General features: G+C 43.6%; 1 protein-coding gene across 1 annotated transcript in view; it reads left to right on the top strand.

The window, feature by feature from the left end:
- The window catches only part of LOC141106722 (uncharacterized), a 59,701-nt gene extending 45,434 nt beyond the window's left edge, over positions 1–14,267 (top strand). Inside the window, exon 6 of the mRNA XM_073597656.1 lies at positions 12,393–14,267. Within this exon, the coding sequence (XP_073453757.1) occupies positions 12,393–12,604 (212 nt within the window). The 3' untranslated portion in view covers positions 12,605–14,267. The remainder of the gene's footprint in view (positions 1–12,392) is intronic.
- Positions 14,268–14,755: the final 488 nt, after the last annotated feature.

The raw sequence follows: 14,755 nt of genomic DNA, 5'->3' as shown, positions 1-14,755 counted from the left end.
AATGACAAAGTCAGAGGCAGATGGAGTGTCCTAAAGAACGATTTTAGGGACTTAGGAGCTAAATTGAGGAAAAGGACCTCCAAGGTAGTATTCTCAGGAATACTACCGGTACATCGAGCCACACCAGAAAGGAAGAGGGAGATTAGGGAAGTAAACAAGTGGCTGAAGAGCTGGTGTAGTAAGGAGGGGTTTGGGTTCCTGGAGGACTGGGCCGACTTCTCAGTTGGTAACCGGTACTATAGAAGGGACGGACTGCACCTAAATGAGGAGGGTGCAGATCTGCTGGGAAGGAAGATGGCCAAAAAGTTAGAGGGGTTTTTAAACTAGGCGATGGGGGGGAGGGTCCAGAGGCAGAGATAGCCAGCGCGGAAGATATTTCAGAGGGTAGTATTGGGGGCATTAGTGGTAGGTTAACCAAAGCACAAAAACACAAGGTGAGTATAGTAGCAAGTCCTAGTTGCAATCTCGAAACACCCAATACGAGGACAATATGTGACCAGTCTAAACTATGTGGCATGTTCACCAATGCCAGGAGCATGGCGGACAAGATGGGTGAACTAGAGATACTGTTGTACAAGGAGGATTTGGATTTTGTGGGAATTTCAGAGACCTGGTTCAACAGCTCTCATGATTGGCTGGCAAACATTCAAGGGTATACCCTATACCGCAAGGATAGAGAGGGTAAAAAAGGGGGAGGGGTATGCCTATATATCAAGAATAATGTACAAGTGAATGTGAGAGATGACATCACTGAGGGAGCTAGAGAGGAGGTGGAATCCTTATGGGTAGAGCTCCAAAGGGATAAAGCTAAGGGGAAAATAATACTGGGAGTATGCTATAGGCCCCCAAACCTGAGGGAGGAAGTGGAGACGGATCTCCTATCACAAATTGGATTAGCAGCAAGAATGGGAAGTGTTATCATAATGGGGGATTTTAATTATCCAGACATAGACTGGGCGGAGGGAACCGCACATTCATTTAAGGCTCGCCAGTTCCTTAATGTCTTGCAGGACAATTTTATGGGTCAGATGGTAGACGCACCAACTAGAAATAAAGCATTACTGGATCTACTGATTACCAACAATACAGACCTGATCACGGATGTGGAAATGCGGGGAAATTTAGGTAACAGTGATCACAGGTCAATTAGTTTCAGTATAAATCACACAAATAGGAAACATAAAGGGAATACAAAGACACTGAATTTCAAAAGAGCCAACTTCCCTAAACTACAAACCTTGCTAAAAGGCATAAACTGGGATAAAATATTAGAAACAAAGAATACGGAGGAGAGATGGGTTTGCTTTAAGAGCATATTAAATAAGGGCATTAGCCAATGTATCCCATTGGGTAATAAATTTAAAAGAGCGAACAAAAGTCCTGGATGGCTTAACTCCAATGTAAAAATGCATATAAAAGCAAAGGAGAAGGCCTTCAAAAAATACAAGGTTGAGGGATCATCCTCAGCATTCAGACTTTATAAAGAATGCAACAGGATATGTAAAGGTGCAATTAGGACAGCTAAGATAGAACATGAAAGACACATAGCGGAGGAGAGCAAAAAAAATCCCAAGAAATTCTTTAAGTATGTAAACAGTAAAAAAGGGAGGACAGACCATATTGGCCCCATAAAGAATGAGGAAGGACATCTGGTTACAAAGGATGGGGAGATGGCGAAGGTATTGAATTTATTCTTCTCCTCAGTCTTCACGAGTGAATCGGGGGGCTTCAGTAACCAAAACTGCAGTGTTTATCCTCATGACACAACACAGGAAGCACCTCCATGGTTAACAGAGGACAGAATTAAAATTAGACTTGAGAAACTTAACATTAATAAATCACCGGGACCAGATGGCTTGCATCCGAGGGTACTTAGGGAACTCAGTCAAGTGATTGCCAGACCGTTGTTCCTAATTTTTACAGATAGTCTACTGACTGGAATGGTACCAGCTGATTGGAGAAAAGCCAATGTAGCACCTATATTTAAAAAGGGCCCAAAATACATCCCTGGGAATTACAGACCAGTTAGCCTAACATCAATAGTATGTAAACTCTTGGAGGGGATGATAAGGGACTATATACAGGATTTTAGTAATACGTACGATATCATTAGCAGTAATCAGCATGGATTCATGAAGAATCGTTCTTGCCAAACCAATCTATTAACCTTCTATGAGGAGGTGAGTTGCCATCTAGATAAAGGAAGGCCCGTAGACGTGGTGTATCTGGATTTTGCAAAAGCATTTGACACAGTTCCCCATAAACGTTTACTGTACAAAATAAGGTCTGTTGGCATGGACCATAGGGTGAGTACATGGATTGAAAACTGGCTACAAGGGCGAGTTCAGAGGGTGGTGATAAATGGGGAGTACTCAGAATGGTCAGGGGTGGGTAGTGGGGTTCCCCAGGGTTCTGTGCTGGGACCAATCCTATTTAATTTGTTCATAAACGATCTGGAGGATGGGATAAACAGTTCAATCTCTGTATTTGCAGACGATACTAAGCTAAGCAGGGCAATAACTTCTCCGCAGGACGTGGAAACCTTGCAAAAAGACCTGAACAAATTAATGGGGTGGGCGACTACATGGCAAATGAGGTTCAATGTAGAAAAATGTAAAATAATGCATTTGGGTGGCAAAAATATGAATGCAATCTATACGCTGGGGGGAGAACCTCTGGGGGAATCTAGGATGGAAAAGGACCTGGGGGTCCTAGTGGATGATAGGCTCAGCAATGGCAGGCAATGCCAAGCTGCTGCTAACAAAGCAAACAGAATATTGGCATGCATTAAAAGGGGGATCAACTCCAGAGATAAAACGATAATTCTCCCGCTCTACAAGACTCTGGTCCGGCCGCACCTAGAGTATGCGGTCCAGTTCTGGGCACCAGTCCTCAGGAAGGATGTACTGGAAATGGAGCGAGTTCAAAGAAGGGCAACAAAGCTAATAAAGGGTCTGGAGGATCTTAGTTATGAGGAAAGGTTGCGAGCACTGAACTTATTCTCTCTGGAGAAGAGACGCTTGAGAGGGGATATGATTTCAATTTACAAATACCGGACTGGTGACCCCTCAATAGGGATAAAACTTTTTCGCAGAAGAGAGTTTACCAAGACTCGTGGCCACTCATTAAAATTAGAAGAAAAGAGGTTTAATCTTAAACTACGTAGAGGGTTCTTTACTGTAAGAGCGGCAAGGATGTGGAATTCCCTTCCACAGGCGGTGGTCTCAGCGGGGAGCATTGATAGCTTCAAGAAACTATTAGATAAGCACCTGAATGACCACAACATACAGGGATATACAATGCAATACTGACACATAATCACACACATAGGTTGGACTTGATGGACTTGTGTCTTTTTTCAACCTCACCTACTATGTAACTATGTAACTATGTAACTCACAAGAGACAATGGCACCCACTCCACATACATCTAACATCAAAAAATTCAAACCCAAATCACAACGGTTTCCAGAATTAACTACAAATTCACATATCTGGGCTTTCCTTATAGGAACCATAAAAGATATAAAAGAAATTACCATGTCAGCAACCTCAGGAAACCTCTCTTATTCCCAAAAACTAGCTATCCAAGCTCTAAAAAATCATCCAGACCTAGAAATAAAAGCTGCGGACAAAGGAGGGAATATTGTCCTGTTGACCAAAACACATTACGAATCCATGGTGACTAAAATCTTAGCGGATAAACATTGCTATTGCCGTTTACCTGAGACACAAATCCTAGAATTCAAACAAGAATACCTGGAGACCATTGGTGCTGCCTTCCAAAAGGGCCTAATTGACCAAGATACCTATAACTACCTTAATGTCAAAAAACCCAAAGAGGCTACTTTTTATGCCCTACCGAAGATACATAAGCACCCTACGAGGCCTCCTGGCCGACCAATCGTCTCCGGTATTGGCTCTCTCTCCGAACATGCTAGCCGCCTTATAGATTTCGTCCTAATGCCACATGTATTAAGCCTTCCTTCTTACACCCATGATACACTTGATCTGCTGAAACAAATAGAGGGGTTGCCTGTCCCTCCCGATGCCCTCCTCGTGACACTGGATGTGGAGGCACTATACTCCAGCATCCCACACGAGCAGGGCATCGGGATGGCACGCACATTTCTAAGAGAACAAGATCATTATAGTTGGGAATTCTGTGAATTCATCTTGGAATTGCTTAAATTTGTACTTACTCGTAACTATTTTTGTTTTAAAGATTCCCACTTCCTCCAGGTACAGGGTGTGGCTATGGGCACATGTTGTGCACCGGCCTACGCCAACCTGTACCTGGGGGGGTGGGAACGCAACATTTTTTCTAATGAGGACCTGACTATATACACTGACCAGATCCTCATATGGCGGAGGTATATAGATGATATTTTTCTAGTGTGGACAGGGACCCATAATCTCCTGGATGATTTCATCCAGATGATCAATCACAACTCGATGAATCTCAAGTTTACCACCTCTGCCCACTTGAATCAAATAACTTTTCTAGATTTAACCATCTTTAAAGACCAAGGGAATTGTTTAGCGACCACCTTATTTAGAAAGGAATCGGCAGGGAATACCCTACTGCATGCGACAAGTGCCCACCCTAGATCACTTATCAAAAGTATACCATATGCACAATATCTCAGGCTACGCCGCAACTGCACGCATCTAGAGGATTTTAAATCTCAAGCCTGGGCGCTCCGCCAGAGATTATTAGCAAGAGGCTATAATAAAACCATACTACGCAGCGCTTACAACAAAGCCATCCGCCAGTCAAGAAACTCCCTACTCTTTAAGCAGAAAGATGTCTCTATTAGTGCCCCAGTAAGATTTATCACTAAATTTTCCCAACAACACCAAAAACTCAGGGACATACTTGAGAAACATTGGCCAATCCTCCAGGAGGACCCCATTATAAACAAATATATCAGCCCTTCTCCCCAAATTACATTCAAACGAACAAGATCCTTAGGTGACCAATTGACTTCAAGCCACTTCGTCACCACTCCCAAACTAAAACAACCCAAATTAGGAATGGCCCAATGTGGCAAATGTTCCTTTTGCCCGTGGATTAAAGAAGGAAATTCCTTTACATTACCCAATGGAGAAAAATTCACACCTAAATTCTATGCAGATTGTGATACAAAAGGAGTGGTATACTTGATGCTATGTCAATGTGGCGCATTCTATGTAGGAAAGACTATTAGACATCTACGCTGCAGAATCAGGGACCATGTTTATTACTCTGGTGAAGGGAAAATGGTGACAGCAGTCAGTAGGCACCTTGACCTCTACCACAAATTTAATACCTCTCTCATCTCGTTTATTGCGTTAACAGTAATCCCAACAGATCCCAGGGGTGGAGATTGGGACAAGAAAGTATGCCAGCAAGAAACCCTTTGGATTGAACGCCTAGGGGCCACTTTCCCCCCTGGGATCAACGAAGCCCAATCCTACAAACCGTTTCTTTAAACATATTCAACCCATTTATTCCGGGCTTGTTTACCACTCTATATTTTTCACATATTTTTATCCTTTTGGACCTTTCGGGTCATATGGGATAAATACCAATATATTTAGCTGTCATTACTCACTAATTGAAATGAGATGGTATTTCTTTCTTAGCCAATTTTTGGCTAACTCTTCACACGTTTTCCCTATGCACTTTCAGATTATGTAAACCAACTGACATATTTTCAACAACTCCAATATATGCACAGTTTAGGCGTAAGTTCCTAACCTTCTCCTACCCTCCCTTCTCAACTTACTCCTATCCCCCCTTTTCCCTGCCCCGTCACATCTTATCTCCCCTCATCCCTCCCCTTTCAACTCAATTGTTGTAATGATTCCTTCATGCCGTTCATTGTCAATTATTATTATATATTATATTAATGTGACTTATTTTTGCTTACTTTTATTTTTATTTTCTTTAAAAGGCTGTACTATCGCCATGGGTTTGTCCCCCCCCTGCATGTTCATGGCGGGGTTACTAGGGGCAATGTGCGGCCGCCCAGCGCCACTTCTACCCTGTAGATGGTTGGCGCATTTGGTATCCCTTGGCAACCTTTTCGGCGTGCTTGCGGCTGCGCCATGTCCCCCCTCCTCCTCCACTGGAAGCGGGCGTCTGTGTGATTGCACCGAGGGGCGAGTTATTGGTGGCGGACCTCCCGGCATCTCTGCTTTGCGGGGACGGCTGGAGTGGTACCGCCTTCTCCCCCTCCCTGCATCGTCAGCCATCTAGCCCTTTGTGGGAGATGGGGAGTGTACGTGGCGGCTCCGGGTCCGCCCTGGTTGCTGGGTTACCAGGACGCGACTGCCTCCTCTATCCCCGACGCTCCGTCAGCTGTTCGGAGTCCGCCGGGGATTTAGGCATGCGCAGTACGCGCCCGCGGCCGGCCTGAATGACGTCACGTCGGCTACGCCGATTGGTGACTACAAGCGGGGCGGATGTACAAGAGACGCCTGCTTGGCGTCTCTCTCTGTACTATCCTTACCATAAGTCGCTTGCGGCCGGACGGCTGTGCGGCTTTTCACCACCAACCTCTCCACTTACGAGTTAGATGCTATATATCCAGGTAAGCTTACATCCCTACCATCTTCTATTATAGCTCCTTCTATGACTTATTTTCATAATACAATTTCTATCGATTTAACAGACTCAGCAGGATTGGGGCCCAGATTGAATAGCTTCCTAAGGAATAAAAGTCTTTATGCACTTTGATGCAACTTCCATGTCTGCCTCTAATTATTACATATTCTTTTCCATCAAACAATTACCGCTGAAAGTGCTGGGAATTACTACCACTGATTAAGGAGATTGCTGTGGTTTTGCTTTTACCCCCTCTCTCTTCCTAAGCATAGTTATAAATCTATCAGGGTAAGTGCAATCTAACTTTATCAAGTTAATATTCAATACTAATGCCATCTTTAATATACAATATACATCATATGCCACCTGCTAAATTCTCTGTTGTATTTACACATAGACATCTACATACATTTTTTATTCATGGCATTTTCTCTTTCTTCCCTCCCCCTTCCCCCCCCCCTCTTCCCCCCCCTGCCCTCCCTTTTTCCTTTTTTTTTTTTTTTTCCCTCTTCTTTTCCCCTTCCCCCCTCCCCCCCTTTTCCTCTTCCTCTTTCCCCCCCCTTTTCCTTTCCCATTCCCCCCCCCTTCCCCTTGCTTTCCCTCCCCTTCCTCTTCTCCCCTAGTCCTCCCTTCCACATTTCCTTCCTTTCCCTGTTCCCTCTCCATATCTTTCCTCTTCCCTTTCTTTTCCCCCCTCCCCCTTCCCCTCGTTCCCCCCCCCCCCTTCTTTCCTCTCCCCCCTTCCTCCCCTTCCCCCCCCCCTTTTTCACCATCCCCTTCTTTACCCTTATCTCCTTCCTCCCTTCCCACTTCCCTTATTTTTCACCTCAACCCCACCTGATTCTACATCTTACGTTATACTCCACTACTCATCCTATCTATCTTCTACTATTAATTTGTACCATGTTACATCCGTCCCCACATTGCCTTTGCTCCGCCTGACCATTGCAGGACGGATATCCCATTGATGATATTAGAACAGCCTTTCTTTTACCACTCTACTTTACTGTTCAGATATAAGTTCATATATAGACATAAAATGATGTTGTTTCCTTTACAAAATGTATTATCCATTACAGTACCCTAATTCTGTGCTCCTGAAGAAGCGCATGCGGCGCGCAACATGTCGAGCTCATACAGAAATTGATTGCCACCATCACATAACGCTTGGTTCAACAAAATTTACTGTAACTATATAGATCAATAAGCTGCATGTCTCTTGTTGGTTTCATAAGTTTTGTGTATCTTTTTTCACCAACCAACCAAATGTGTATGGAGTGCATAATTTGTAAACTGTGATTGGTTTTTATATCTTCCTTTCCCCCTTTTTTTATGTAATAATTTCGAAATAAAATAACATTTTAACCATATATTACCCTCATTATTGTGCCTATAAAGTCTTAAGCCCACCAATATATCTTTCTGCTCTTCTAAACTATTGTATATAAGACGTGGCACCTGTAACTTATCCCGTATCCGCATGACCACTATGCGATGATACGATTTTAATCTAATAAAGTACGTAAGTAAGAACACCTTGCCAATGCATAAGGGAATAAACTATATGGCTGGCACAGAGGCTACCTAGGCTAATAGGGGTGTGTTTAGGCGGTTATACATTGCTTCCCAGAGTGAGTAGCCATTCTAGGTTTCCGGGTCCAGCAGATGCCCTATCCTGCATGTCCTCAGTGGAGAGGGGGGTTCGAAGAACCTCCATCTGACCCTCTCCGGCCAGCATATAGCCCATGGACAAGCAGGAGGAAGGCGCCGCGCCATTATGAGCCCCGTCTCCGTTACAGAAAGGAGAGGGAGCGTCAACCCTTAAAAGAGGTGAACCCAGTGATGGTAAAATAAGTAATCGCCGCCAGGTAGCATGGTCTAGGCAAACATATGCAAATCCAAAACATAGCATAAAAACCCAAAAATAAAAGACATGAAAAATGAGAGAGAAGAGAAGGAAGATCAGCTCTGTAAAGGAGAGTAAGGTGTATGGAAGATGGTGGTCCTGCAAGGTCTAGGGTAGAGACCTAAGAGGATGAGTTATGCTGACCAAGACATCCTTTAACCACTTCAGCCCCGGAAGAATTTACCCCCTTCCTGACCAGAGCACTTTTTGCGATTCGGCACTGCGTCGCTTTAACTGAAAACTTTATTTTTTGCGCTATAAACAAAAAAATAGCGGCAATTTGGAAAAAACACATTATTTTTTACCTTTTTCTATAATAAATATCCACAAAAAATGTTTAAAAAACATTTTTTTTCTCAGTTTAGGCCGATACGCATTCTTCTACATATTTTTGGTAAAAAAAATTGCAATAAGCCTTTATTGATTGGTTTGTGCAAATGTTATAGCGTTTACAAAATAGGGGATAGTTTTATAGCATTTTTATTAATAATTTTTTTTTTTTTACTAGTAATGGCAGCGATCAGCGATTTTTATCATGACTGTGACATTATGGTGGACACATTGGACATTTTTGACACATTTTTGGGACCATTGTCATTTATACAGCAATCAGTGCTATACAAATGCACTGATTCCTGTGTAAATTACACTGGCAGTGAAGGGGTTAACCACTAGGGGGCTAGGGAGGGGTTAAGTATGTCCTGGGGAGTGTTTCTAACTGTGGGGGGGCGTGGCTACGTGTGATACGTCACTGATCTCTGCTCCTGATCACAGGGGGCAGAGATCAGTGACACTGTCACTAGGCAGAACGGGGAGATGCTTTTTTTAGCATCTCCCCGTTCGTCCTCTCCGTGAGGCGATCGTGGGTATCCCGCGGCGATCGAGTCCGCAGGACCCGCGTCCCGACTCATGGAGCTCCCGGCCAGCGCGCGCGCACACCGCCGGCGGCGCGCACGCAATGGCACGGCAGCAAATTTAAAGGGACGTACAGGTACGCCCATTTGCCCAGTCGTGCCATTCTGCTGTCGTACATTGGCGTGCGCCGGTCGGGAGCCGGTTAAGGGGGGGCTCAGCAAGCTCTAATAAGACGACATCTAGGCTGGAAGAAGTATACCCCGGGTCGGAGGTGTGTTTTAGCCATGGGGCCCAAATAGTGTTGAAATGTTCCCTGGTGCCATTGCAAGTTGCCACCCATTCCTCCGATTCCCTATTCTCCTTCACCTTCCATGTCCATTCCTCCTGGCTAGGCACATGAGTCTGCTTCCAGTAGACTGGGAGCAGGCATTTAGCAGCATTCAGGAAGTGTGGCAAGGTACTTTTCCTATATTGGCTAACTGGTATAGGAGAAGAATGGAAGAGGAAGCTAGGTTTCTACCCGCCAGGCATTTTTCCAGGGACACCCAGAGCCTGGATCGGGTATAAAATGCCAGTTCAATATCTGCTGGAGAATGATAACCCTATAATACCTCCTAATATCCGGTATACCTAAGCCTCCAGCCCTCTTTGGTGCGTGCCCAATGGACAAGGTGGACAGCCCTGAGGGAATTATCGCGTGCCTCACAGCCTGCAATAAAGCCCATTTGGTCTGGGTGTACAGTGTGGGGTACAAGGTGTTTCAGATGGTTCGCTAGTACTTTCGCCAAAATCTTTACATCTACGTTCAATAGTGATATTGGATGGTAGTTCTGCGCTAAAGCGGGATCCTTGCCTTCTTTTGAAAGAACTGTAATATGAGCCAATAAAGCTTCAGGGGGGATCGAATTTCCTTTGGCTATAGAATTCAAATAACTACACATAGGGTGGATTAATAGGGGGAGCAAAGTACTATAGTATGCCTTCGTGTATCCGTCAGGACCAGGACTCTTCCCATTGGGCAGAGATTTTATTGTCGCCTCAATTTCAGAGGGCGCGACAGCGGACTTCAAAGCCGTCCTTTGCTCCTCTGACAAGGAGGGGAGCCCAAAGGCTACTAGATAATCTTGAATGTCAGACTGTCTAGAAGCCTTGGCCTCAGGCGACATACCAGCATCCAATGAAAAAAGTTCTGCATAATAGTCACGGAATAGAGAGGCAATCTTAGAGGAGTGCGAGACCGCCCCTCCAGAAGTGGACTGGAGTTTCTGGACATATGTTTGAGCCCAGCACTTCCGAAGGGCTCTAGCAAGCATCCTACTGCATTTGTTACCATGCTCATAGTATTTATGAGAGAGGTAACAAAGCTGCCTGCAGGCTTTGCGGTCCAGTAGGCGTGAGGAAAGCTCTCTTAGTTCCAGCAACCTCTTTAATGCCTCAGGATCCCCATGATTCTTATGATGGAGTTCTGCCTGCTGAAGGGCATCCACCCTCTGAAAGTCGGCCTGTCACGCCCTTTTGCCCCTGGCCCCTTGCGAGATCAGCTCACAGTGTACCACTGCCTTGTGTCCCTCCCAAATCATCCCTTCACCCACGTTGCCAGTAGAATTCTCCTTAAAGTAATGTGTAAGAGTATCAGAAACCCCCGCCACCGCTGCAGTGTCATCCAACAGATTTTCATTCAGTCACCAAGACCATGTACGCTGGGTGCCTTGTGGCAGGGTAGAAGTGGCAGACACTGGCACATGGTCTGAGATAGTAATATTCTCTATGAATGCTGCCTGCAGTAGCTGGAGGGTAAACTGGTCCACAAAGAGGAAATCTATGCGAGTATATACAGTACATCATGTACTTTAGAATAATAGCTGTAGTCCTTAACTGAGGGAAATAGTACCCGCCAGCTATCGAACAGGAGGTGGGATTGGAGGGTTTTTCTAAAACGTTTGAGGAATACGTATGAATGTGTCGGGCGGCTATGGGACATGTCAATCAAGGGCTTACATACCATCACTAATTTAATTAATTATGTAACAATTCATTTCTTACTCAGCACATCATATCACTTTCATTACCAGTTTGTGGGCATTTTTGAAGTACACCTTCACCATCTTTATCACATCATCCTCTTTTTATTTTTGGATATTCTTTCACATTAATAAATATATACTCATTGTTTAGAATATTTTTAATACAATGATAACATTAATCAAGGAGTTTTGTCTATATACCATATGATATAACTTTTTTCCAATTAATACAAATATTGAAAAACTTTTACAATCTGTCTGGCACTGTTTTAGTCTGTGAAGGATTTGGAATCTGATCCTATTTTTTATATGTTTTCCTTACTTGGGATTATACTGCAGGTGCTGCTTATCTGTTCCCTCTAGGGGAGTATCCAAAGTGTGACTTCTTGCAAGCCCTCCTGGGTTGGTGTCCTTTCCTGGGGAGGATAGATCATGGAGTCTTCTAGATCACTCAAGGAAGTTTTACAATTCTGGTTATGAGATTAATCATTCCATTTTTCAGTGGTAAATTTATTATTGCTGTATACATAGAAGTTAGTGTACAATGAAATTTCTTGAAATGTTTTGAGGTTTTTTTTATGTATTTCCTCAGAGCAAATTACTCCCCTGAAGAAGACCATGACTGTACTGGTTCGAAACGCATTAGAGTTTCAATATGGCTGACATTTTGTAATGTAACAATTATTTTTGCATTGTGTATATTGCCATGCTTGTAAAAATGTACTGATTCGAAAACCAGAGCTCATATTTTAATGCAACATGATATTGAATATACTTTTGATAATAAAGTATTTTTTTTATTGTTACAAACGTTTTTTGAATTCCACTATATTGCTGCTAAAAAACCCAGTGGGGGAACCCTTCCATACTATACTGTTTTGGGGTGTGCAACTGCAGTTTCTCTCCCAGATGTGTTTTTCTATAATACATGGTAAACCTTTTTCAGCTGCTCCTGTTTTGCACTGTCTTGCTGTGTGGCAAAATTGAATCTAAATGTTTTAAACTTTCTTTGTAGGAAAAGTTCTTGTGCACTGTGTTCTGGGTAAAAGCCGTTCAGCTACAATGGTCCTTGCCTACCTAATGATTTATCAGCGATTTACTCTGGCAGATGCCATTCGCCATGTTTCTCAATATCGCTGTATTGCTCCTAACCGTGGCTTTCTACAGCAGCTGCAACATCTTGAGATGGAGTTACACTACACCTTTTGGAGATGCTATATGTTCTGATGGCATAAGAAGGCATGTAGCTACAACATCAACTGGAAGAGCTTATACATGTGCCTAAAAAAGATACTCCTAAGGCTTAAGTCACAAAAGAAAAAAAAAATCTATTTAAAAATGCCTGTAGTATAAAAGCGTATCAAAACCTGAAAAGCAAACCTTCATATATTGCAGCTTACCAGTCCTTAGATGGGGTGGCTGCGTTAGTTTAATCTTTTCATTTTTTTCCCTTTCATTTTCACCCAGTAATCCTGTGAATAACACACTTCCTGTATCTTGATGGCTACACTCTTTTCTCAGCTGTATCTATGGAAGGAGCCATGGTTGTCACACTGACAGGACTTCAAACATGTCTGCCTTTGTTTATCTCCATTGCGTGGTGGGTTGATAAGACTAGTAGTTTACATATGACAGATAAAGATGTTTGCGCTTTCTGTTCAGCTCACAGGAAGTGACAAGGACACTGCGTTTCTGGGAAAATCAACATGCATTTTCTGTATTTGCTGAAAATGTTCTTATGCCTCAAATACACGATCGGACATTGATCGGACATTCTGACAACAAAATCCATGTTTTTTTTCTGACGGATGTTGGCTCAAACTTGTCTTGTATACATGTGGTCACACAAAGTTGGTCGGAAATTCCGAACGTCAAAAACGCACTGACGTACAACACATACGACAAGCCGAGAAAAATGAAGTTCACTAGCCAGTGCTGCTCTTCTGCTTGATTCCGAGCATGCGTGGCACTTTGTGCGTCGGAATTGTGTACACATGTTCGAAATTTACGCAAACGGATTTTGTTGTCGGAAAATTTGAGAACCAGATCTCAAATTTTGTGCGATGGAAACGTGCCTACACACGGTCTGAATTTCCGACAAAAGGCTCCCATCGAACAATTTCCGTCGGAAAATCCGAACATGTGTATGGGGCATTAGAGTGAAAAGCTGTCAGATAAATGCTTTTGTATATAGAGCTGCACTAAGCAAGTAACAAAACACAGCTATGATCCCGATCTCCAGTCTACATCAGTATGTGGCTTGTACCAACGTATTTCAAAGCTTTATGTGTTTACAATAAAACATGTCGGACGGTACCCTCAGCCTGATACTGAGTGAGACATTGGGGATCGGGATCATAGTTGTGGTTTGTAAGGGTCCTTTCACACGGGCTTGTCCACTTGATGGACTCTGCTTGCTCAGCAGCTGATCATTCTGCTGATCCCCGCTGAGTAGGAGGATGACAGGTCTGTCTCCGCTCACTGTGCTGAAACGGACCTGTCAGAGCCCCACTCTCCTCTATGGGGAGATCAGATGAAAACAGACCACCTGTCCGTTTTCATCCTATCCGATCCGCTAGACAGATGGAAAATAGGGTCACCATCCACCTGGATTTCACAGACAGGATTGGATCGCATAGCAGTGTGGTGTCAGCGGGCATGTCACCGCTGACATTACCCGCTCCATAGGAGTGAATGGAGGCTCCAATCAGACCAACCTGAAAAACTGACAGGCGGACCTGAATGGAAAGCCCGTGTGAAAGGGCCCTTACTAGCATACTAGAACTCTGTTTTTACATATGATTATCTGAAAGCGCTGGATGCACTTACAGTATGTCAAGTTAGGATACCCTGATGTTTTTTTTATAATAAACTTATTACACCGTTAGAAGGCTTTTTCTCTTTCCTAACCTTTGAACACTTAAATGCTTGTAAAAAAAAAAGCAACTTGTTGATTTGTTAGTGGGATATTCATCCATACAAAGTTAAACACCGTAAAGGGAAGCAAGTTTGATTCCCTGCACAAGAGATATTATGAAGCACTTTTTGACTTATGTTTAAATAGGTAGTCATTTTGATGCAGTAGGTTCTATTCCAGTAGGTGGTGGAATTGCACCTTTAGTACTGAGTGATACACACTAGTAGATTTATTGATTGTTCTAGACTGTAGAGATAACGATTATTGTTTAGGCTACATGCACAGGGGCTGTTTAGCCTGTATCCATCAAACCTTGGTGTTTTCGAATGTCCGGGAGGCACAGGTGCAGCATTTATCTGCAAGGCACAGGTGCAGCATGACAGGCCAAAATTCTTCAGAGGCTGGATGCAGCTGGGTGCTGTACAGAGTGGTACATATGTCTGGAATGCAGAATGACCAAA

The sequence above is a fragment of the Aquarana catesbeiana genome, linkage group LG08, assembly GCF_042186555.1.
Source record: "Aquarana catesbeiana isolate 2022-GZ linkage group LG08, ASM4218655v1, whole genome shotgun sequence".
Lineage (NCBI taxonomy): Eukaryota > Metazoa > Chordata > Amphibia > Anura > Ranidae > Aquarana > Aquarana catesbeiana.
The sequence above is the reverse complement of the archived record's forward strand: the minus strand, read 5'-3'. Positions and strand labels throughout refer to the sequence as shown.